This window comes from Rana temporaria, chromosome 3 (genome assembly GCF_905171775.1).
Source record: "Rana temporaria chromosome 3, aRanTem1.1, whole genome shotgun sequence".
Classification (NCBI taxonomy): domain Eukaryota; kingdom Metazoa; phylum Chordata; class Amphibia; order Anura; family Ranidae; genus Rana; species Rana temporaria.
The window spans coordinates 202490804-202516821 of NC_053491.1; the positions used below are offsets into that span (position 1 = coordinate 202490804).

The following is a 26018-nucleotide window of genomic DNA, read 5'->3' on the forward strand; positions in this document are numbered from 1 at the left end:
GGCGGATTTTTTTACGTCGTTTGCGTAAGGCTTTTTCCGGTGTAACGTTACTCCTGCTATATGAGGCATAGCCAATGTTAAGTATGGACGTCGTTTCCGCGTCGAATTTTGAAAATTTTACATTGTTTTTACATATATATTTATAATGGGAACGCCGAATGCGTCCAGTCTAACTATGCGCCCACGATACGCCGGCGTAGGCAAGTTACGTTGGACGGCTAAAGCCATGTTTTTGGACGTTTCTTGCTTTGTGAATCGGCGTAAAGATGCGACGGCGCACATATATATATATTTTTTTTTTCTAGTAATGATGGTGATCAGCGATTTTTAATCTGGCAAACAGGAAGTGCAGAGACATGGCTTAAATCAGGAAGCTCATGGGAGAAGCAGAGTTCAAGGTTCACCAGAAACGAGAGACAATGCAAGATTGTCCTAAGGCCCCGTACACATGACCGGGTTTCTTGGCAGAATTCAGCCAGAAACTCGATCGGAGCTGAATTCTGCCGAGAAACCCGGCCGTGTGTACACTTTTGGCCGAGGAAGCCGATGAGTTCCTCGTTGAGCCAAATAGAGAACATGTTCTCTATTTCCTCATTGTTCAATGAGGAAAGTTGGCTCGCCGAGATCCTCAGCGGCTTCACACAGAACTTGACGAGCAAAACGATGAGTTTTGCCCGTCGAGTTCCTCGGACGTGTGTACGGGGCCTGAGAGATTAGAGAGGGAGCTGTCCAACATTTCAGGTGGCTCAGCAAGAAAAGTTTCTGCCAGAGGCAGCAAAGGTCTTGGGTTCAGACCCTGGTCCTGAAACTAGTTCTTGGGACCCCAAAGGATTCCCTTAACTTGCAGGAATTTCCTATCACTTCCTGGTGTGGCTATGGGACAGGAGGTTAAGGTAAATCTCCCCAATGGGAGACAGATGGAAAAAAACTGACAGGGATTATAACCCTCCCTTGATCTATCTAAAATGCTTTGCCTATAGTTCTACTTTAAGGAGGGAGTCAGGGTTGTCACATACCTAGAGTTAAAAAAATACTGCCTTTGTTCATCTCTTCATTTTGTGGTGAATTAACGGGGCTAGTAGTGTACACATAAAAGTTATCTTTACTGTGGTTTCTGTTAAGCTCACATAAAGTGACAAATATACTGCATTTATTGCAAGATTAACTTGTTTTATTTATTACAGGTACTTTTATACCACCAAAAATGTACGCAGTGCTATACATATATGTAGTACATTCACATCAGTCCCTGCACTCAAGAGCTTACAGTCATAGGTTTCGAACTCACATTCATATAGTACATAGACATAAGAGGGCCAATTTAGACAGGAGCCAATGAACCTACCATCATGTCTTTGGAGTGTGTGTGTGTGTGGGGGGGGGGGTGGCTGGAATACCCAGAGGAAACCTACCCAAACACAGGGAAAATAGGCAAATTTCAAGTAAGTTGTGCCTTGGCTGAGATTCCAATCAATGACTCTAGTGCTGCCGGGTGGTAGTGCTAACCTCTTAGCCACTGTGCTTTTATACTTGCTGCTCTTAGCCTAACTTAATCCATTAAATACCCTGGGGCATAATATATAGTATATCACTGGGATGTACACCATGAACATTCAATCAATGAATATAGATCAAAACAATATCTTTCCATATTTATTTTAGAGTTTAAAGTTTAATGCATAGACCTTTGTGTTTTTTCTCTATTCATTGTTTCAGATATAAGTTTGATCCTTTCAGATTCAATAGTTAAAAATACCAATTGTGATAAATAGCTCATGGTAAGGTTGACAAAAGAATTGCGCAACAGCTAGAAAACTCTAGATCTAGTGTTCTTTGTATACATTAGTAATGTTTTACTAATATAAAGAATACATGTTTAAATATCTAACTATACTTAATGTTTATTATGTTTCTAGATCAATATTTCAGTTTAACAAGAAAAACCTCAAGGATAAATAAAGCAATTTGTAAGACTTTAAAGACTGTTTGGGTTTCCTGTTGCTTGCTGCTCTCACTGTTCTATAAAAGCCTGTGTAAACTGCAGTTGTAGCATAATTACATATATACAAACTTCCCGGGTCCAATAGTCACAATGGAAGCATTCACATGTCAAAGTAAACTTCAAGCTGCGACATCTGGTACTTGAAAACCAAAATCAATGCATAGTGGACATCATGTTTCAATATAAACAGAGGACCATCAATATTACTAATTCTAGCAAACACAAATCCAAAGACATTTACTATGGAGTGAATTCCAACTTGATACTAACAAGCAAAGGTACCACCCTCCCACAGACTGAGATATGGCTTTTAATTGGTCGGGTCACATACCACTTGCAGTGTGCTCAAACTAACCTGCTGCCATTCCAGAAGTTAGGAGCCAAGGTAAGTTTCTCTCCTGATGTCTCCTTTTTTGCAATTACTTTACCTTGCACATTTGTATTTGTTTGATTTGATATTGTACAATATGTGATGTGCTTAGGACTTTATAGCTTCTATTTTTTTTAAATTGTTACCTGTTTACTTGTTTACTTTGTACTTTCATAGTATACAGTATACAATATATATACATTGTATTAATATTTGTACTTGTTTTTAAAATGTAATTAACCAAAACAGTATAATTAGATATTAGGAGAATATTTATTTTATTTTCTGCACAAAATGAAAAACTATAGCAAATATTTAGCACTTGATGTAAGGAAATTATTCCAAAAAACTGTACATATGCCAACTATTATTTGCAATATTGTTATTATTACTATGTTGAAAGTTAAATATTTTATTGTTTTAAAAGTTAATTTTTTTTAATCACTAGCTCAAAAAGCAAGTTTTTTGGAACTTCTGTTTTATATTTATGTATATATATATATATATATATATATATATATATATATATATATATATATATATATATATATATATATATATATTTCACAGACATACACACACTCTGTTTCATATGTAACATAACCAAATGAAAATATTTAATCTGCAAAATGTTATTCCAACCTAAGAAACTTTTGCAGTGGAAATAGGTAATTCAAGCAGAGTAGTCTTGATGGGTGCTCAGCATAAAGTATCTTTGAGAATCTGACATAAATGAGAGCTTTGTACTGTTCTCAGTTCCCAGAGGAATTTCATATCCTCATGCCTAAAGCTGGTTCATAAAGACTTTCTTTCTTTTCAGCCACTGAAATTTAGTTTGTGTGGCAGTACATTCTTGCACATGAATTGGTAATGTTTCTGGACTGAAGTTTACTGGGAGTTGGAGATGAATAGGACAAGTGTATATAACAGCTAGGGATTTCAAGACTACTGTCATTCTCAGAGATGTTGCACGTCACATGCTTATTTACACAGGGCTAAGTTCATTTCGGTGACAAATAGATCTCCTTTGAATCAAAGTTTGTATATTCAAATATGAATTAAAGGAATACAATAAAAGCTGATAAACACTTGCTAGCATGCTTTGATGAGAAGATGTGTTAAGGGCAGTTCTTTGTTTGAATTTGTTTGAAAAAAATAATAATTCTATACACCAAAAATCAATCAGTGATTAGGTGGCACGTGTGACAACATTTTTGCTTGTGATGTTGCCAGTAGGGGTGCTGTTCCTTGACATTTTGTATTTCCTTATCAAAGCAAGCAATGTGCTAGCATTTTGAATTACAGTAGGCTACAATCAATCATTTTGATGGAATGTTACAATAGGGATAAAACAGGAAGAATAGAATAGATTTGCACATTAGCTTATGTGGGCAGACATGGCCATTCATAGGCCAATTCAGTAGAATTTTTGCAGTTAACTGTCATTAGATCAGGTAAGAATGGTTTCTGATTAGCTGCTTTGGATTACTGCACATACTTACTGCTTTAAGCTTTGCCTAATTATTTATGTCTGATAATGTACCAGAGAGCAAAATACATAATAGCAAACATTATGCAAAGGGGGCATCATGTTCCATTAGATGCTGGATGCCCAGTCTGTGGCACCGTGACTTGTATACTCAGTGGCATACATCCAAACTCTATGAGAGAGTATATTTATATGAAGGAAAGTCACTGAATTAATGCTACTGTGTCATTTTCTCAATGCTTCTTCTTAAGTTCTGAAGTTCTGTCTGGACATAGCATCACATACTTTACATAAATTGAGGCATGGGTCTGCTTTACATAAACACATTAAATATCACCTCTTTCAGCTATGGCATGAATGTTTTTAACTTTTTATATACTGCTGTTTCCCTTTAAAGCATTGAAGAATGAAGACACTTGCAAATATATTCCTGGGACTTTTAATAATTAAAGCAGTTGTATCTGCTCCTCCAACGGATAGCGTCAATTATGACACAGCGGCCTATGAAGTTGACTTACTCTATAATCTTTATGACTATGATGAAAACACTAATATCGATCAAGGAGAGGTATGTATTTTTTCTTAATTTTTAATTTGTCATCACCGTATAGACCAAGTTTCCCAGACACAAAGAACTATTACAGAATAAAGAGAAATATGCCAAATGTAGTACAAGAAAAACAGAAATGGAAGGCGCGCACACCTAGTGCACACCTAGTGCATTACCAGAGATAATTTATTAATAAAACATTTTAAGTGGGTACTCACAAAATGCAACTGACAAAAGGCCAGCTCTGAGGAAGGGGGTACTCCTCCGAAACGCGTTAGCTGTACCACCTGTTCTGTGCATGTTCATGCACTGTGTTTATGGCTTTTTGTCAGTTGCATTTTGTGAGTACCCACTTTTATACTAAAACATTTTTTATTATTAAATTATCTCTGGTAATGCACTAGGTGTGCGCGCCTTTCATTTCTGTTTTTCTTGTAGTTCCTTTTGGATTACCCCTTCTGAGGAAGGCAGCATCCACCTAGTTTTGGGATACCATATATACCTTTTACACCACCATGTTATCTGTTATCTGTTACATCACACTTTGGAGGACCTATTAGCACTGGAAGTGACTGTGTTTTGTGTATGCCAAATGTAGTAACCAACAACAAGCAATGAAAAACACCTTCATAAATTTGCTCAAAAGCTGATCTATGACTGGTTGTCATTATTAACTGTCAATTTTTCTGTGTTTTTAAAAGGGCCCAAATATGTCTGGCTTAGCACTGTAAATTGCTGTTTACGAGCTTCAGAATGCAATAAGTACTATAGGACTGTTTTACTAATGTGATTTCATCTGGTTTCTGAATTTGTGGCCTCTTTGGAAATGATCATAAATAAAAGGAAAAATGTGTGTCTTACTATTACCTTCCAGAGAACTCTCCTTTATTGCATTCCTCATCGTCAGAAAACAGCAACAGACAGCTGTCAAATGCTTTCTTTTAATTGTTTTTTGTGAACCACATGTGAACACATTTTGGAGCATTGGTCACATGGTGATCTCTGGCAAAGCAAAGAATCACTGTTTAGGCAGAGCTTCTGATTGGCCAGCTATGTCCAGACTTAAGCCATCAAAGAACCTTCAGTAGGGACTATGGGCCAGATTCACAGAGCAGATACGACGGCGTATCTCCTGATACGCCGTCGTATCTGTTGTTCTATCTATGCGACTGATTCATAGAATCAGTTACGCATAGATAGCCATAAGATCCGACAGGTGCAATTGTTTTACACTGTCGGATCTTAAGATGCAATACCGCGGCCGCCGCTGGGGGGAGTTTGCGTCGTAAACCAGCGTCGGGTATGCAAATTAGGAGTTATGGCGATCCACAACGGTTTTTCGCGTTCGCTACGTTGCCGCTAGTCTAGTTTCCCGTCGCAAAGTCAGTCGTTTTTTTTGCTGCCTTAACTTTACACAGCAATCGTATTGCTGTATAAAGTATGGCCGTCGTTCCCGCGTCGAAATTTAAAAAATAACATCGTTTGCGCAAGCCGTCCGGGAATACGGAATTACGATACGCGCATCGCCGTTCGAAAAAATGATGTCACTTTGCGTAAAGCACGGCGGGAGTTCGGAAACGGTGCATGCGCGGTAGGTCCGCCTAATTCAAATGGCACACGCCCATTTGAATTGGCCCGCCTTGCGCCGGAGGCCACCGGCGTAGGTTATCATCGCAAGTGTTTGGTGAATCAGGCACTTGCGATGAAAAATTGTGGCGGTGTAACGTATCTAGGATACGTTACAATGCCGCGATTCTACGTGAATCTGGCCCTATGTCACATGCACCTTAGGCCGCGTTCACACGGTCGATCCATCCAATAAGAATGGTCCGAAGGACCGTTTTCATCGGTTCACCGCTGAAGCAGATTGATGGTCTGATGTGCGTACACACCATCAGTTCAAAAACCGATCAGGTCAGAACGCGGTGACGTAAAACACACGACGCGCTGAAAAAAAGTTCAATGCTTCCAAGCATGCGTCGATTTGATTCTGAGCATGCGCGGGTTTTGAACCAATGCTTTTGTGTACTAACCATCAGTTTTGACCAACGGTCAGCCGTCCATCGGTTCGATTTTAAAGCAAGTTCTCTAATTTTTGTCCGAAGGACAACAGACCGATGGGCCATACACACAGTCGGTTTGGACCGATGAAACTGGACTTCAGGCCGTTTTCATCGGTTTGGACCGACCGTGTGTACGCGGCCTAAGAGGTTCAGAATTTAAAAATTAATGAAGAAAGTTAAACTTTGGTACATTTTTTTATATTATTTATCTGTCATTTGGATTGATAAATTTAATAAAGAAAGGATATACAGTATGACTCTTGTAACTCAAACACAAGTACAAAATACATTTCAGTAATTAAAATACCCCATATGTGTTTTATATTCATGATAACAGGAAATGACTTACAATTAATGTGAGTTTAAGAGGGAATGTTGATTTTCCAAAATGTAACCTACAACAATAATTACTGACAACAAATGAAAACAAATAGACAAATGACTACTACATTACTCACTTTATAATGAATTTAACCTGAGCATTCCATTACCATTTTCTTGAACAAGAAAACTTTAGCACTTTGTAAAATTATTTCAAAACTAAATGTTAAAATGTGATTAGCACTGCTAAACTGCAGGGCAATGTAGCTAAGTGTAAATATACACTGTGGTGTGATATTTACACTGTGCCTCCTAACAATAAGTCAGTGTTGTCTAAATCCTGAATCTGCAGACCATATGTGGGAGATATATGGCTTTATGGCATTTGATTCAAGTTAGAAGTTGGTCCTAGCAATAGATTGAAAGTTAACTGCTGTTATAGGAAATTAAAAAAAAGAAAGGGTGGATGAGAATGTACTGTCCTCTTTTTAACCTCACCATCCCAGTGAACGTTTAATATCACACCACTATGGCTGTGATGAGGCAGTGTTATGCTATGATAGCACATTTTACATAAAGTCCAGACAGGTTATCAGGCTATTGTTTCTATCCAGATATTTGGGAAATTATTTAATTTGTTCCTATATTTGATATTGCTATATACTCTAAGTTTGGTCCTAATATACACTGCTCAAAAAAATTAAAGGAACACTTTTGAAACAGAACTCTTGGGATATTGCTCTGGTCAGTTAAGTAGCAGAGGGGGAGGGATGTATACAGAGGGGGTTGTTAATTTCAATTTCAATTAACAGCAAAGCAGCTGAAACTGATTAACAACAGGTGCACTAGATGGGCAACAATGAGACGACCTCCAAAACAGGAATGTTTTTTCAGGTGGAGGTGTCTGATATTTTTTCCCTACTCATCTTTTCTGACTATTTTTCACTAGTTTTGCATTTGGCTAGGGTCATTGTTACTACTGGTAGCACGAGGTGATACTTGGACCCTATAAAGGTTGCACAGGCAGTTTAACTCCTCCAGGATGGCACATCAAAACGTGTCATTGCCAGAAGGTTTGCCGTGTCTCCCAGCACAGTCTCAAGAGCATGGAGGAGATTCCAGGAGACAGGCAGTTACTCTAGGAGAGCTGGACAGAGCCGTATAAGGTCCTTAACCCATCAGTAGGACCGGCATCTGCTCCTTTGTGCAAAGAGGAACAGGATGAGCACTGCCAGAGCCCTACAAAATGACCTCCAGCAGACCACTGGTGTGAATGTCTCTGATCAAACATTCAGAAACAGACTTCATGGGGGTGGCCTGAGGGCCCGACGTCCTCTAGTGTGCTCTGTGCTCACTGCCGGACACTGTGGAGCTCAATTGGCATTTTCTATTGAACACCAGAATTGGCAGGTCCGCCACTGGTGTCCCATGCTTTTCACAGATGAAAGCAGGTTCACCCTGAGCATATGTGACAGATGTGAAAGGGTCTGGAGAAGCCACAGAGAACTTTATGCTGCCTGTAACATCATTCAGCATGACCGGTTTGGTGGTGGGTCAGTGATGGTCTGGGGAGGCATATCCATGGAGGGGCGTACAGACCTCTACAGGCTACACAATGGCACCCTGACTGCCATTAGGTATCAGGATGAAATCCTTGGACCCATTGTTCCAGGACCCACGCTGGTGGAGTGGGTCCTGGATTCCTCCTGGTGCACGACAATGCCCGGCCTCATGTGGCGAGAGCATGCAGCCAGTTCCTGGAGGGTGAAGAAATTGATACAATTGAATGGCCCCCACGCTCACCTGACCTAAATCCAAAAGAACACCTCTGGGATATTATGTTTCGGTCCATCTGGTGCAGCTAGGTTGCACCTCAGTCTGTTCAGGAGCTCATTGATGCTCTGGTCCAGATCTGGGAGGAAACACCCCAGGACACCACCCATTGTCTCATTAGGAGCATGCCCTGATGTTGTCAGGCATACATACAAGCACTTGGGGGCCATACAAACTACTGAGGACCATTTTGAGTTGTTACAATGAAATTTCAGCAAAATGGACTAGCTTGTTGCATAATTTTTTGTCTTTTAATTCAGCCCTCTGTAGGTGCATAGTTTTCATTTCCATCAAATGATGTGCCATTCTTTCATTCAACACATTACCCAGTCCATATCAGTATAGATATCCAGCATGAGATTTTTACCCGTTGAGATCTGATATGTTTTCAGTGTTCCTTTTTTTGAGCAGTGTATTTCTCAGAATATTGTTTTATGACATGCTGGCAAGGGTTTCCTTCTGTTCTATTTTTCATATATAGATTCTTAAAAAGTATTACCAAGAATTAAACATATTGTATAACCTTACAGGCATCAAAATCTGTTATACATACTATGATATCATTTTGATAATTCCGTGTTTTTGAAAGGCTAGTTTGGGCAAACCACTATGTAGATATTGAAAGTCTATAAGAGTATAGGGAGAAAAAAAATACCTAGTTTAGGTGCCTTGTAGATACCAAAATAAAATGATGATGTAGGAGCTGGAAGTAGCAAAGGTAACTGATTAACTGATGTAGCATTTTGGACTTCTACACTGCTGTATTTAAACCAGTCAAATGAAGTTAAGCTATTAATACTTTTATCTCATTTTTATCTTTTCCTGTTTTCAAACTCCCATAACTGAAACATGAAGGACAGCATATCTCTAGAAGGAACATGAAGGCATGCCTATAACTCTAGACTAACTCTTAAAGCACACCTTAATCCAAACCTTTTTTTTAGCTTTGGATGGGGTAGGGAATGGTCAGAGCCCCCATCGGGTTTTCATTGCTGTCTGTTACCCTGTTTGAAAAATTTACCATCACTTCCTGCCTCAGAGACTTGACAGGAAGCGAGTTTGGAGTATTTCTAAAGTGTGAGAAAACCCTACCTGTGGCAGCTGTCACCAGAACAGATAATATTCTTATACTCCTGTGGTGGAGACTGCTCTAAAATTTTAGATTTCCTCTCACTTTCTGTATTGGTGACAATGATCATTGAGATAAATAGACAAGATGAATGTGTAGCATAGGTCATACACAATAATAATACTCTGACAGTGAGAGTTTACATTTTTCCTGAGACTCTGGGTGCTTGACTTTGCTACCAGCAAACCCTGACAGTGCTTCCTCTTAGCCACCAAAGAAACACATCGTTTTCTCAAATTATCTGCAGTCTTGAACCTTTCTTTGTATGATTGTAATATGTTATCATTGTATTGGCCCTATGACCTATTTATAGATTTATTAATGTAACAACTTTTATGGAGTTCATGAGGAATCGGATGTACTATAAGAAAGCATTTTCTCAGCATAGAGATAAAAAAGAATGACTTGCCAAGCTTAGGATTTGACCAACATTGGTCTTATTTGCTTAGGAGAACCTTTAATAAGGATTGATATGTACAGCAATGCCTTTTGGAATATTTTCTTTTTTTTTATGATGGCAGACTCTCACATTCAGAAGTTTGTTAGTAATAACAATCTTGCTGATTTAAACACTGGAGCAGGAAAGGTTTGTGCAAATAGTCAACACAATGATGCAGCCATACCCACAACACAAATGAAAATGTCCCCATGTAGTGTCTTCCTTACCCCATAACAGGATGAGTGTGTAGTTTAAGAGGAACTGTCACAGAACAAAGCGAGTTTAAAGTACTCCTGAATAAATGGATATTGAGCAGTCACTTATCCCCTATCAAACCAGCCCAGATGGTCCACTCTTTATATCCATGGCATCCTGGAGAGTATTTTGGATTTACAGTGAATGGTGATGGCTCTTTCTGAAGAACTTGTTTTTCCTTTCTTATTAAACATCTAGAATTAAATTGCATCCACCAGGTCCTCACCAAATGCTCACTGGAAACATTATTGTGCAGCTGACCAAAGAGGCCCTGACCCTTGCTGCTAGAGATAGTGCCTCTATGTTATTTTAAGGACATGCTTATCAGATTTTCAAGACCTTGCTCCATGGTACAAGTGTAGGAGCTTGAAACCATACCTCCAAATCCTCATGAAACCTCAAATCAGATATAAATAAGGGTTTCCGTTTTGCCTACAATTCACCTACAAGGGTAAGAAATACACCAGTGTCACCCATGAAGCCATGTTTGAGAGACTGGAAAATATACAGCTGTATCCACTAGAAGATAGAACCCAGGCCAACTGTGACTCCCCAAGGTTGTTTGCAGTGTGCTTTCAGGAGTCTTCCCCTACACACTTGGACCAGATCCCTGATCTTACATGAGCCTGTGTGGCAATGCAGTAACAATCACTTATCTTGGTATCACACTCCTGATCCCTTGGGATAACAGTGCTCTAACAAATTTGCCTTCTGAACTTGGCAATTGGCTGTTTTGTTTGCCAACCAATGCAGAACTTTCACCAGCTATCTAACCTTCTAACTTTTTCTAAGAAGTTACCCTAAGGCTCACCAATGCCATCTCCTGCCATTGGAATGCTAGATTATATCTCAGTATATGGCTCATTGTACCTTCCTTTAAACTTCTTCAGTTTATCTATCCTAGATGTGTCTGCAACTGTGGCTAGAAGAGTGACTCTCAACCATCTTTTAATCCAGGGGGATACCTTGCATATATGCTTGTTACCTACTAAATTGGTATGCCCTATATATGTTGTTGGCCATGTTTCCTCAACTTCATCTTCTTTCCCTTTATAAGAGTGTCTGCTGTCCAAATGAATCTTTGAAGCCCCTCCTGGAATTGCATAATAGGGTTTTGATTATATAATCTCTCTTTATCTTGGATGTGTTGTAATGTTGGGGTGGACTGCAAACTTAAGGATCAGTGTTCTCTGTTTAATGTTATATTTTGCTTTGGGTCAGCCTCCATGCTCATCCACATTACTGGGAGTGCTCTTTAAAATATAAGTTGTATATATATGCTGACAGTTGCTAAAGTGTCCTCCCTTGCATCTCAGTCTCCATTTTATGTAGGTACCTATGTACTATGAGAGGATAGGGCAGTTGTTAACTTCTAGACTAAATAATTAACTTTTTTGGTAGTTGTTATCATGATCGCTTATGTATCTGAGTTATGTCTGTGCCCAGGGAGATGGTCACTTTGACCCTTCCCCTTTTCTCTTTCCTTCCAAGCTCTAGCTTTTGTGGGATTACCTGACGAACAGTTTGTTCCTGTGTCACACCCTCAGTGCACTGTTTTTTACTCTACTCAATATTACTCTACTGTTCATTTTTAATTAACCAACTTCTTTTTACTCCTGCCAACCTCTATTCTCTGTAGAATCCCACTCCCTAACCCTTTTGTGAAGACTGTAGGCCAGTCGTTTCTTTTCATTCGTGATTTTATTTTGTAAAATACATGTCAACTCATTTTTGTACTAAATCTATACCCAAATACTTTAGCAACACCTTCCCACAAATATTTCTTGAAAATGGCAACACGAATGGGGGTTCTTGATAGGCTTCCACCACTCTGCCCACTTCACTGCTCAGCATATAGTTGCTGACCCAGTAGGGAGATACCTTTTACTACAGGGTCAACTTTAGGATTACAAGTTTTGCAACTATGCCCTTAACCATGACCCCCTTTTTGTCTCATGTTCGAACTGTCATAGATGCTCATAAAAAGGATGCACTGAGTGTATGTGACTATTCCAACCTGATGTTGCAATAGATATTTGAAGGGAGTTATTAATAATCATATGATTCCAGGTATATAAGTGACATCCAGGAATAAAAGCTATAGGCAGCATTTTACCATCTTGATCAGGCATTTCATGTCAAATTGGAAGTGTTTTAGTTCCATCTGACCCCCCAAAACCAACAGGCCCTAGAAAAAAATTAACTCAGACTAGACACTCTTGACCACTTAACCCCCGGACCATATTGCTGGTGAAAGACCAGAGTACTTTTTGCGATTCGGCACTGCGTCGCTTTAACTGACAATTGCGCGGTCGTGCGACGTGGCTCCCAAACAAAATTGGCGTCCTTTTTTTCCCATAAATAGAGCTTTCTTTTGGTGGTATTTGATGACCTCTGCGGTTTTTAGTTTTTTGCGCTATAAACAAAAATAGAGCGACAATTTTGAAAAAAATGAATATTTTTTACTTTTTGCTGTAATAAATATATAAAAAAACTATTTTTTTCCTCAGTTTAGGCCGATACATATTCTTCTACATATTTTTCGTTAAAAAAATCGCAATAAGCGTTTATTGATTGGTTTGCGCAAAAGTTATAGCGTTTACAAATAGGGGGTATTTTTATGGCATTTTTATTAATATTTTTTTTTTACTAGTAATGGCGGCGATCAGTGATTTTTTTCGGTACTGCGACATTATGGCGGACACTTCGGACACTTTTAAAACATTTTTGGGACCATTGGCATTTTTATAGCGATCAGTGCTATAAAAATGCATTGGATTACTATAAAAATGCCACTGGCAGTGAATGGGTTAACACTAGGGGGCGGGGAAGGGGTTAAGTATGTCCCTGGGTGTGTTCTTACTGTGGGGGGGGTGGCCTCATTAGGGAAAATTACTGATCTTCTGTTCATACATTGTATGAACAGAGGATTAGCATTTCCCCCCCTGACAGGACCGGGAGCTGTGTGTTTAACGAGTGATCACGTGTGCCCGGCGGCGATCGCACCCGCCGGGCACTTGCACGGGAGTCGGGGGCGAGCAGGGACAGATTGATAATTGATAATTGACACTGCTTTGGTTTATGGTAAATTTCTGCTTTCATTATCCTCTACATTAATTTACAGTTGTGCTCATAAGTTTACATAACCTGGCAGAATTTATGATTTCTTGATCATTTTTCAGAGAATATGAATGATAACACAAAAACTTTTCTTTCACTCATGGTTAGTGTTTGGCTGAAGCCATTTATTATCAATCAACTATGTTTATTCTTTTTAAATCATAAACACAACAGAAACTACCCAAATGACCCTGATTAAAAGTTTACCTACCCCAGTTCTTCATACAGTGTATTGCCCCCTTTAACATCAATGACAGCTTGAAGTCTTTTGTGGTATTTGTGGATGAGGCTATTTATCTTCTCAGATGGTAAAGCTGCTTATTCCTCCTGGCAAAATGCTTCCAGTTTCCGTAAATTCTTGGGATGTCTTGCATGAGCTGCACGTTTGAGATCTCCCCAGAGTGGCTCAAAGATATTGAGGTCAGGAGACTGAGATGGCCACTCCAGAACCTTCACTTTATTCTGCTGTAGCCAATTACAGGTCGATTTGGCCTTGTGTTTTGGTTTACTGTCATGTTGGAATGTCCAAGTATGTCCCATGCGCAGCTTCCTGGCTGATGAATGCAAATGTTCCTCCAGTATTTTTTGATCATACTGCATTCATCTTGCCATCAATTTTGACCACATGTCATGTGCCTTTGTAGCTCACACATTCCCAAACATCAGCGATCTACCTCCGTGTTTCACGGTAGGAATGGTGTACCTTTCATCAAAGACCTTGTTGACTCCTCTCCAAATGTAGAATTTATGGTTGTGGCCAAAAAGCTCAATTTTCTTCTCATCACTCCAAATGACTTTGTGCCAGAAGGTTTGAGGCTTGTCTCTGTACTGTTTGGCGTATTGTAAGCTGGATACTTTGTGGCATTTGTTAAGTGATGGCTTTCTTCTGGTGACTGAACCAAGCAGCCCATCTTTCTTCAAGTGCCTCCTTATTGTGCATCTTAAAACATCCACACCACATGTTTTCAGAGAGTCCTGTATTTCACCTGAAGTTATGTGTGGGTTTTTCTTTGTATCCCGAACAATTTTCCTGGCAGTTGTGGCTGAAATTTTAGTTGGTCTACCTGACCGTGGTTTGGTTTTAACAGAACCCCTCATTTTCCACTTCTTGGTTAGAGTTTGAACACTGCTGATTGGCATTCTCAATTACTTGGATATCTTTTTATATCCCTTTCCTGTTTTATACAGTTTAACTACCCTTTTCCGCAGATCCTTTGACAATTCTTTTGCTTTCCCCATGATTTAGAATCTAGAAACATCAATGCAGCACTGGATGAAAGATGCAAGGGTCTGTTGGGAGTCCAGAAACTCATTGACCTTTTATACACACACACTAATTACAAGCAAACAGATCACAGCTGAGGATGGTTACCTTTAATAGCCATTCAAACCCCCATCAGGCTTCACTGCCTGATTCCCTTAATGAGGATGGCGGCGGAAGCAGCCAAGGACCGAGCGATTGCTTAGCCTTGGCTGCTGACATCGCGGGCCCGCTGGACAGGTAAGTGTCCTTTTTTTTTAAAAGTCAGCAGCTGCCGTATTTGTAGCTGCTGACTTTAAAAAAAATAAAATTGGCCGAACCTATGCTTTAAGTAGAATCTGTTTGTAATTTTGAACTGGTACTTTTTTAAAGTGTAACTCCAGCCAAAAAAATCTATTTTTAAGCTTTTTGGAAAACATAGAATGAATGAATGAATGAATGAAAAACTTATAAAGCGCGGCGCATGCGAACTGAATCGCTTCTGGGCGCTAGTTGTTCGTGTCTCATGACATCAAAAGAGCAGAGTTTTGATCTGTCTTCTGAAAGTCAGGTGGTTTTCCTCCAACCGAATGCTGGTTGGTAAAGTGTTCCATAGTCTAGGACCCTGAAAAGCAAACCTTCTTTCTCCTTTGGACTTGTATTTGGTTTTTTGGTACCCTGACCAGATTTTGGTCGGTGGATCGCAGAACGCGATTCGAATTGTGAGGTTCTATCTTGTCACAAAGATATTGCGGAGCCTTCCCATGGATGCACTTATGTGTCAGGCAGAGTGCTTTAAATGCAATTCATTCTTTTACTGGCAGCCAGTGAAGGGTTCTCAACGAAGGTGAGATTGATTCCCATTTTTTTTCCCAGTCACCAGTCTGGCGGCCGTATTCTGAACGACTTGCAGACGGGAGATTTGGTACTTTGGGAGTCCGAGGTACAGGGCGTTAGCATAGTCCAGTCTGGAATTCACGATTGTTCCCACCACGACTGCTACGTCTTCTTTGGGGATAAATGGAATAAGTCTGCGTAGTAGGCGCAACAGATGGTGCGCTCCGCTGACTACTGACCCTATTTGTGCGTCCATTGTCATGAAGGTGTCGAAGATGACCCCGAGACTTTTGACTTTGGAGCTAGGGGTGATGATTTGGCCCAGAATGGGCGGGGGTGTCCAGGTTGTTGCCAGTTGACTCTTTTGGCTGGCGTGAAACATAAGGAGTTCTGTTTTTGAACTGTTGAGTTTAAGATAACTCTTTGTCATCCAGTTTTCTATCAAAGAGAGACATTTCTCTAAACTGGGATGATGATCCTTTTTGTTGCAGATGCGAAAATACAGTTGAGTATCGTCTGCATAAGAGTGATAGAGTAGTTCTTGGCTACTGATAATATCAAAGAGAGGGCGAAGATAGATGTTGAAAAGCACCGGTGACAGGGGGGATCCTTGGGGGACTCCACATGACACCGTGCGCTTTTCCGACGTGAAAGAACCCAATTTAACTGTTTGTGATCGGTTTTCAAGAAAGGAAGAAAACCATGGTAAATCACCTTCTGCGACTTCTGCTACCTTGGCTAGTCGCATCAGTAACAGTTTGTGGTCTACCGTGTCAAAGGCTGCGCTTAGGTCCAGCAGAACCAGGAGACAAGATTCTCCTTCGTCTGCGGCCTCGAGGGCATCGTCCCATATTTTAAATAAGGCCGTTTCTGTCCCGTGTCCGGGACGGAAGCCTGATTGTAATGGATCCAGTAGATTGTGGGTATCTAGATGCTATTGCAGCTGTTGTACCACTACTTTCTCCATTATCTTGGAGAGAACATTTAGGCCTGTTATGGGACGGCGGTGAGTTGGGTCCTTGGGATCCAGGTTAGGTTTTTTCAAGATGGGCTGGATTGTGCCCTCTTTCAACAGGGATGGCACTGTGGCTTCCTTAAATGACTGGTTTATAAGCTGTGTGATGGGTGGTGCCAGGATGTCGGCACATTCCTTCAGCAGTTTGGTGGGGATGATATCATTGGGCGATGTGCTGTTCCGCAAAGCACCAATGATATTTTTTGTGGTATCGATGGAGATCGGTTCCAGAGTGAACTTTGTTGATTGTAGAGCGTTTCTGTGGGTGTTTTGTGGTTGATTGACGGTGGGGTTGAGGGGGGTATTGTTTTGCAAGATGCTTTCCCGGATTCTTTCAATTTTGTTGATGAAGAAATCCGATAGTTCATTACAGAACTCTTGGGTGTCTGAGTTGGGGACTTCAAGACATCCTGGATTCATGGTCTGGGTGACCATCTTGAAGAGTTCGCGGGGGCGGTTTAGGGCGCTGTTAATCGCCATAGAAAAATGTTGTTTCTTGGCTTTGAAGATTTCTTTATGATATCGTGTTGTTATTGCCTTGTAGATGATGAGGTTATCCTCTGCAGGGCTTCTTTTCCAGGCGGCTTCCGCCCTTCTGCGCTCTTGCTTCAGAAGCGACAGCTGGTTGTTGAACCAGCCAGACTTTCTTTTTCGGATGCAGGCTTTGCGTTTCGGTGCTACTAAATCGGCTGACTGTAGCAGGGCTGCGTTTATGGCATCCAGTGTATCTGCGGCTGTTTGATGTGGATGGATTGTTTTGATTCTGTTTCCCAAGGTAGATTTAAAGAGTTCCGAATGGAGCTTCTTCTGAGATCTAGCCCAGTGTATTGTCACCGGCTTGGGTGCTTTTATCACTGGGGGAATTTTGGAGATTATGAAATTAATTGCATGGTGGTCTGTCCATGGCAATGGTTCATTTTCTAAAATGCTTATTTTCAGATTTTGTCTGAAAATTAGGTAGAGTGTGTGACCTGAAGCATGTGTTGGCCCGCATATAAGTTGCTGTAGCCCTAATCCCTCCAGGTGATCGATGCAGGCGTCCGCAATGGGATCCTGTGCGGAGTTGGCCCACAGATTAAAGTCCCCGAGCAGCAAAAGGTGTTTGCTGTTAAGGGTATAAGTGGATATGAACTCCGTTAAAGATGGCAAAAACTGGGATTTTGGCCCAGGTGGCCTATAGCAGAGGAGAATGTGAACAGTCTCCTGGGGGGAAGTTTGAAGTTGAAGAGTAATGCCGCGTACACACCATCACTTTATGTGATGAAAAAAAATTACGTTTTTAAAAACGTCACTTTAATTGACTGTGTGTGGGGGAAAACGTCCTTTTATGTCTTGTAAAAAACGACCAAAAAAAATTGAAGCATGCTTCAATTTTATGTGTCGTTTTTCAAAAGTGCACTTTTTACGTCGTTTTCTAAGACGTTTTTTCATCCACGCATGCCCAGAAGCTACTTATGAAGCAAGCTTCAATGGTAAAACGTGGTGGAACGTAACCTCACTTTGCAAGAACATTGTGAGAAAAACGATGGTGTGTAGGCAACTTCGTCTTTGAAAATTGAAGTTTCAAAAACGTCATTTTTTACTTCACAGAAAGTGTCGTTTTTTTTCATCACATAAAGTGATGGTGTGTATGCGGCATAAGGGTTTCCATGAATGGAAGAGGATTTTGAAGGGCTGGCTTAGTGATTGTAATGTGATTCTTGTGGATCACCGCCAGGCCTCCTCCTCTTTGCCCTATTCTGTTTTCCGTTATAATGCGATAGTTTTCTGGCACCAATTCTCCGAGAATGGTGTTGCAGTCGTCTGAGAGCCAGCTTTCTGTAATAAAGAGGCAGTCTAGATCGTTTTGTAGTAAGAAATCGTGGATTTCTAATCTGTGTTTTACTGCCGATCTTGTGTTGATCAAAGCACATGCTTGAGCACGTGCTTGAGCTGGGTTAAATAGTTAACATTTTTGATGGTCGATCGTCGATCGAATCTCAAAAGTTGCTCTATTTTTAAGGCCTTTTTGGTGACGGCTGGTAATGCTGTTGCGAATTGTCTCAGACCCCGAATAGAGTCCGCAGAGTATCGCAGATTAGCCATTGTCGCCAGGCACATTGTCGTCAGTCTTTCCTAATTGCGGCGGCCGTGAATGAGGCCTGGTCTGGCGCGGATGCGGGAAGAGCCGCGAGACGCCGGACGTGATGGGTGGAAGACTGTCCAAGTGAGCCGTCACTCGTTGAGTCTTCTCTCCCCGATTGGTCCAGAGGAAGGCGAAAAACCCCAGGCGTGCTGTGCCAATCTGCAGTGATCGGGGGAAAAATTCCTTCCTGACCCCTTAACGGCGATCGGTGCAACCCTGGATCAATTGGCTAGGGGGGTGTGGGGGGGGTCTTAGTCCTGTTTTTTTGTGCTGTGTCTGCAGCAGCCGAGAGCTGGGAGGACCCTGCCTGGCTGCACTATCCCTGGGGAGAGCCGACTCGTTTGAGAGCGTCCTGCTCTCACTATCCCTGGGGTGAGCAGACTAAGATGAGAGCGTCTGCTGCACCGCTGAATCTATATAGCAAGAGTTCCAACTTTATTAGCTGCAAGCTTGTTCTGGATCAGTGATTGAAAAAAAATAAAAAATAATGAAGACTCCTGTCTTACCTCCTGTTTCAAACTCCTGGTTTTTAACTCAGGCACTTTTGATCAAAGAATGCACTTCTGATCAGAGAGTCCACATGTGAAGCCACCATCAATTGGGAGCCAGCTCCTCTGGGAGCTTGTACAGCCACTTTATACTCACCTGTGAAGACCTGTGAACAAACACACACCTGTGAACAATTAAACCCTCCCCTTAATTAGCAGAAAGGAAAAAGAAAAAAAGCTGTTTAAAAAGTGTCAGAGAAAAAGAGGGGAAAAAAATCTGCAAGCAGAAGCAGATGATAGCCAACTCCTGGTTTTTAACTCAGGCACTTTTGATCAAAGAATGCACTTCTGATCAGAGAGTCCACATGTGAAGCCACCATCAATTGGGAGCCAGGGTTATCACCCCTGTAACATTTGTTTTGCTGTCTGTGCGCATCTGTTCAGAAGATTGCACCTCACTTTCTGTCCCAATGACAAATGATTTTTTGAAAATGTGGGTTTTTTGGTGAAACAAGGATTGGTGATAAAGCATCAGTGGACAAGAGACACCTCTTATAGAAGAGAATTTCTTTTTTCTAGGGGTAGATTTCCTCTCACTTCCTGTTGTCTCCTTTGGTTTGCAAGTAGGAGTCGTTTGTAAGTTGGATGTTTGAAAGTAGGGGCCTGCCGTATATACTCTGCAAAAATTTGGGCCCTAGGTGTTGGTGTGTGCCACAACACTGTAAGCCCTCACAGTTAATCTTGGTGGGTGCAGGAATGGGCGCAGTGAAAATACTTGCTGATCAGCCACTGCCTGTGATATTAATATGACAACAACAGCAATTGTACTCACATGGCTTTAGGTGTACACTGTGCAGAGAACACAGCACACCACGTGAAAATACTTGCAGAATGATCCCCTGCCTGTGGTATTAATATGAGAAGATCCCTGCCTGTAGGAATTAATATGAGAAACACCAGCAAATCTATTGACATAGCTTTAGGTGCACACTGTGCAGAGGACACAGCACACCACGTGAAAATACTTGCAGACTGAGCCACTTCCACCTTGGCTTTGGGCAATTATGGCTCTCTGTTTTTTGTGCGCTGTGATTAGCCAAGCATGCAGTTCATAGTGCATGCTTGGCCAATTATCAGCCAGCAATGCACTGCGATGTCACAGTGAATTATGGGCCGTGACACGCCACTCGAATTTGGCGCGAACGGCCCAAAATGTTCGTAATTCGACGAACGATCAAACGTGAGTTTGACTCGAACACGAAGCTCATCCCTACTAATATGCAATTCCTGCCTCCATGCTGCCTAACAAACCTACTTTGTCGGTCCTATTAATACCAGTTCTTCTCTACCTTTAACTCTCTGCTTTGTCTCCCACTCCTTCTACCCACAAACTCACTCACTGTCCAAGAGATTGACAATCACTTAAAAAACATTGATGCAATACGTTAGGACACCTCTATTGTACAGATATCTTCCCCACTTAACATTCCTTGGCTACTAGTAAAGAGGTAACCAAACTTTTTTCAGATGCCCACCTAACCAAATGTCCCCTGGATCCTGCTCCCAATTACTACAGTAACCTTCTTCTTCTATCCTATGCTCTCCCACTCACATCTTCAATCTCTCACTATCTACTGGCACCTTCCCCTCCCCTCTAAAGCATGCACAGATCAGCCCCATACTTACTTCAATCTCCTCTCAAATCTCAACTTAGGCCGCGTACACACGGTCGTTCCAAACCGATGAGAATGGTCCGACGGGCCATTTCCATCGGTTCACCGCTGAAGTGGCCTGATGGTCTGATGTGCGTACACACCATCGTTCCAAAATTCGATCGGGTCAGAACGTGGTGACGTCAAACACACGACGTGCTGAATAAAACAAAGTTCAATGCTTCCAAGCATGCGTCGACTTGATTCTGAGCATGCGCAGGTTTTGAACCGATGCTTTCTGTACTAACCATCGGTTTGGACCGATCGGGCAGCGGTCCATCGGTTCGATTTAAAGCATGTTTTAAAATTTTGGAAACAGACCGATGGGCTATACACACGGTCGGTTTGGACCGATGAAACTGAACCTCGGTCCATTCTCATCGGTTTTGTCCGACCGTGTGTACGTGGCCTCAGTAACTGACGTATCCGCATAGATGTCACACCACTTCCTTAAAATAAATCTCTCTAAAACCGAGCTGATAATATTCCCTTCCGCCTGTGCCCTCCTTCAGGACTTTTTCATCAAGATCAATAATACAACTATCAGTCCCTCGGCTGTCTCTCTCCTCTTCCTTCTCCTCCTCCCGACTGACGTCAGCGGGGGTTTATTGGCTCCGCCCACTTTCCTGTCAGCTCAAGAGAAAGAGAGATGGCCGGACACATGAGCGCCGATTGGCGCTATAAAATAAGGTATTTAGTTGCAGAGTTTTTAGCAGACACATGCAGGGCAGCACATTATTTAATATTACAGAGAGAATGGTAGCAACAAAACCAAGTGGGTTAACAAGCACTTTAAGGCAATCCCTGAAAACTCATCTCTTCAGCGAAGCATATCAAACCTCCAACTAACTAAACTTTTATCACTTCCATCAGCTCATGCCCCACAGTTATAACCTTTTGTTCCACTTGCCCCACCCCATTAGATTGTAAGCTCTTATAATGTATTGTTATGTATTGTAATTGTATTGTCTCCATTTATATTGAAAAGTGCTATACAACTGTTGGCGCTATATAAATCCTGTATAATAATAATAATAATAGTTTTACCTCTCTCTCCGGCCTTCATGTTAATAGCCACAGGCCCAAAGCTCTTAAACTCATGTCATGTTACCTTTGCACCTTCAAGAAACCTATGATTACTGCTGGTCATCACACTAACTCATATGAAATTCTTTATGCTGCCAGCCATCCCCCACTTTTACATAAACTAAAGTCTTTGGGCCAGATTCACAGAAAAAGTATCTGCTGATACTCCGGCGTACTTTCAAATTTGCCGCGTCGTATATTTATTTGTAATTCACAAACAAAGATACAACGGCTTTTGGCTAAGATCCGACAGGCGTACGGCTTCGTACGCCTTCGGATCTTAGGATGCAATACTTTGGCGACCGCTGGGTGGAGTTCGCGTAATTTTCCGCGTCGGGTATGCAAATTAGCTGATTACGGCGATCCACGAAGGTAAGCGCGTTCGACGCATTCTCTTACATCGTCGCTAGTCAGTTTTTCCCGTCGCAAACATAAGCCTGCTTTTTCATGGCTTACATTTAGAACAGCCATGTTAAAGTATGGGCTTCGTTCCCGCGTCAAATTTCAATATTTTTTTTTTTTGCGTAAGACGTCCGGGAATACGAAAGTACGTTACGCACGTCGCCGTTCAAAAAACACGTCGGGGCGCCGTAATTTCGCGCAAAGCACGGCGGGAAATTTCCAAACGGAGCATGCGCAGAACGTTCGGCGTGGGAACGCACCTAATTTAAATGGTACACGCCCCATTTGAATTAGGCAGGCTTGCGCTGGACGGCTTTATGCTACACCGCCGCAAGTTTACAGGCAAGTGCTTTGTGAATCAAGCACTTACGCCAAACACTTGCGGTGGCGTAACGTAAACGGGATACGTTACGCCGCCGCATTTGTACCTGAATCTGGCCCCTTGTTTGTGACATGAAACAAATGCCACTTTCCCTGATTGGGGAAGATAGCTTCCATTAAGATGTCCTACCGCCTTAAACGTTTTTTTACCACTTAACGGTTCTTCCAGTTTCAGTACCAGCCCACATGCTAATGTCCCAACAATGTAAATCATTTGTATTGTTTGGGGGAACCAAACGTTTTGACTTAACAAGAGAGGGAAGTCTTCAACTTCCTAATCTGAATAAGGGTTTTCAGGCAGCCCAACTAGCCCAACTATCTATCTATCTAAATACCATGCCCTTCAGGATGTCTCAATCTGGCTTGCACTGGAAGCTGCATATTGTGACCCGATTAATATATATAAATGTCCTTTTGCTTTATCCTACGTATATGGCAGGTATCCTAAATTTATTTCTGAAACATTCTCCTATGGTATGTAGAAATGTTAAGTACTCTGGAGGTCCCCTTTCATACATATTTTCCCATAAAAAAGTTTGTTTTTCCTGTATAATCTTGCATTCTCTGAGGAATGGCCTCAACGCGATTCAAATCCAGACCACGACACCCTGTGGTTAAATATCTGAATGATGCCTGCAGCTACAGCGGGCATTTTCAGCCGGCGATTCCCTACACCATAAGAATGATCATAGCGGCTGTTCTACAGCTTGATCGTTCTTAGGGGTGGCGAGAGGGGACATCCCCCCTCCCGCCGCCCTCTGGTGCTTCTACCGACTCACCTGTGCGATTGGTGGGTCGATGAGAGGATCCGCTGGCCCCGGATGTTGATCATAGAGATTTCCAGTGGACCAGATGGTCGCCGTAGTCTCTATGATCGTCGGAGGCCGGGCGCGATGTTATGACGTCTGCATTAAAAAAAACGGCGCCTCTGCGGCTGTGAAGCGGTGATCTTTTTTTTAGCCTTCCCAACCTAGAGGTGAGATATGGGGTCTTATTGGCCCCATATCTCACTGTAAAGAGGTCCTGTCATGCCATAATCCTATTACAAGGGATGTTTACATTCCTTGTAATAGGAATAAAAGTGATACATTTTTTTTTTAAAGTGTCAAAATAAGAAAAATTAACAATACATTTTTTTTACAGTGCCCTTGTCCTCGTGTGCTCGCACGCAGAAGCGAACGCATACGTAAGTCCCGCCCACATATAAAAACGGTGTTCAAACCACAATAATTCTAGCCCTAGACTTCCTCTGTAACTCAAAACATGTAACCAGTAAAGAATTTTAAAGCGTCGCCTATGGGGATTTTTAAGTACCGAAGTTTGGCGCCATTCCACGAGCGTGTGCAATTTTAAAGCATGACATGTTAGGTATCTATTTTCTCGGCGTAACTTCATCTTTCACATTATGCAAAAAAATTGGGCTAACTTTACTGTTTTTTTTTTACAGCATGAAACTGTTTTTTTTTTCCAATAAATACATGATTGAAAAATTGCTGCGTAAATAACGTACGAGGTAAAAAGTTGCAATGACCGCCATTGTATTCTCTAGGGTCTCTGATAAAGAAAACATATATAATGTTTGGGGGTTCTATGTAATTTTCTAGCAAAAAAAATATGATTTTTACATGTAGGAGAGAAATGTCAGAATTGGCCTAGTTGTTAAGTGGTTAAAGCAAAACAATGAAAGTAAATAAGGGCTTTTTGACCCCAGATGTATTCATAAAGAGGACATGTCTTTCTTTTTTCTATTACAAGGAATGTTTAAAAACCAATTAAAGGAACAGTGTAAAAAAAAAAAAAAATTATAAGAATTTTTTTTTTTTAAAGTGCCCCTATCTGTCCGTGCTCACGGACTCATACTGTCACGTACCTGATGGTAGAGCCCAGTATGCAGGGAGAAGCCTCTCTTACACCTCTGACTCGAGAACCACTTATAGAGCAGACAGGAGCTCGGGAGTGCAGGGGGGCACACGTGCCTGGCAGGATCGCTGATGCAGGGGCTGATCTGGATTTCTGATGCGACTGTGAAGGAACTTGCAGCAGGTAGAAGGCTGGAACCGTATGTAGGCAAGAGACTGAATCACACTGGAGACTGGATACAGCACACAGTGAGGAGGTGTTCTGTAGATCAGAGCACACGCAGGTACACTCAAGCCGGGTCATACAGGCGGGCAGATCAGGTACAGGAGCAGTAGCCGAGAGAAGTGAAAGTACTAGCCGGGTCAGTAGCAGGCGGGCAGCAAACAAGCCAAGGGAGAAGCAGAAGGGGAATCAGGACAAGCCGGGATCAGAGTTGGGCAGCAGGCAGGGGTAATCAGGAACAAGCCAAGTAAACTGGAACAGATGTGCAAGATAGCAGGAAGCAGGGGTCTCAGGAAATGCTGTAGACCAGACAGCAAGGCACCTAGGCATCAGTTTCCTTTAAATAGCACATCTGGCACCAAGACAATGCGCGTTCCGTTATTCGCGCCATTGCCGAATGGCTCCTTTGGCTGCGAACCTGCACACAGGTATTTTTCTGGCATCTCGGTTGCTTGTTTGCCCTTCTTGACACATACATAAGTTGGGCACACATATGTTAACGGTTTTTGCACCACACATGTGAGGTTTCACCGCAAAGTTAGAACGAGGGCAATAATTCTAGCACTAGACCTATTGGGCCAGATTCTCATACATTAACGTTGCTCCTTGGCAGCGTAATGTATGTGCTGTACGCTACACCGCCGCAGGTTTACAGGTTTACATCCTGATTCTCAGAACACTTGCCTGTAAACTTGCGGCGGTGTATCGTTAATTCGCTCGGCGCAAGCCCGCCCAATTCAAATGGGGCGGGCACCATTTAAATTAGGCGCGCTCCCACGCCGAGCGTACTGCGCATGCTCCGTCGGGTAAATTACCCGACGTGCATTGCGCTAAATGACGTCATTTGCTTAGACGTTTACGTAAATGGCGTCCAGCGCCATTCACGGACGTCTTACGCAAACGACGTATTTTTTTTAAACTTCGACGCGGGAACGACGGCCATAGTTAACATTGGTTGCCCCTGCTAATAGCAGGGGCAACCTTACGCGTCACGTACGCTACGGAAACAACGTAAATTCTCAGCGTCGGACGCGCGTAGGTTCGGGAATCTCGCGTACTTACCTCATTTGCATAGACGA

The 26018-nt window shown here is 41.9% G+C and overlaps 1 protein-coding gene across 1 annotated transcript in view; it reads left to right on the forward strand.

Annotated features, from left to right (window-relative positions):
• The first annotated feature begins 2283 nt into the window (after positions 1 to 2283).
• The window catches only part of EPYC (epiphycan), a 63924-nt gene continuing 40189 nt past the window's right edge, over positions 2284 to 26018 (forward strand). The window contains exons 1-2 of the mRNA XM_040344146.1: positions 2284 to 2387; positions 4259 to 4429. Of these exons, the coding sequence (XP_040200080.1) occupies positions 4268 to 4429 (162 nt within the window). The 5' untranslated portion in view covers positions 2284 to 2387; positions 4259 to 4267. The remainder of the gene's footprint in view (positions 2388 to 4258; positions 4430 to 26018) is intronic.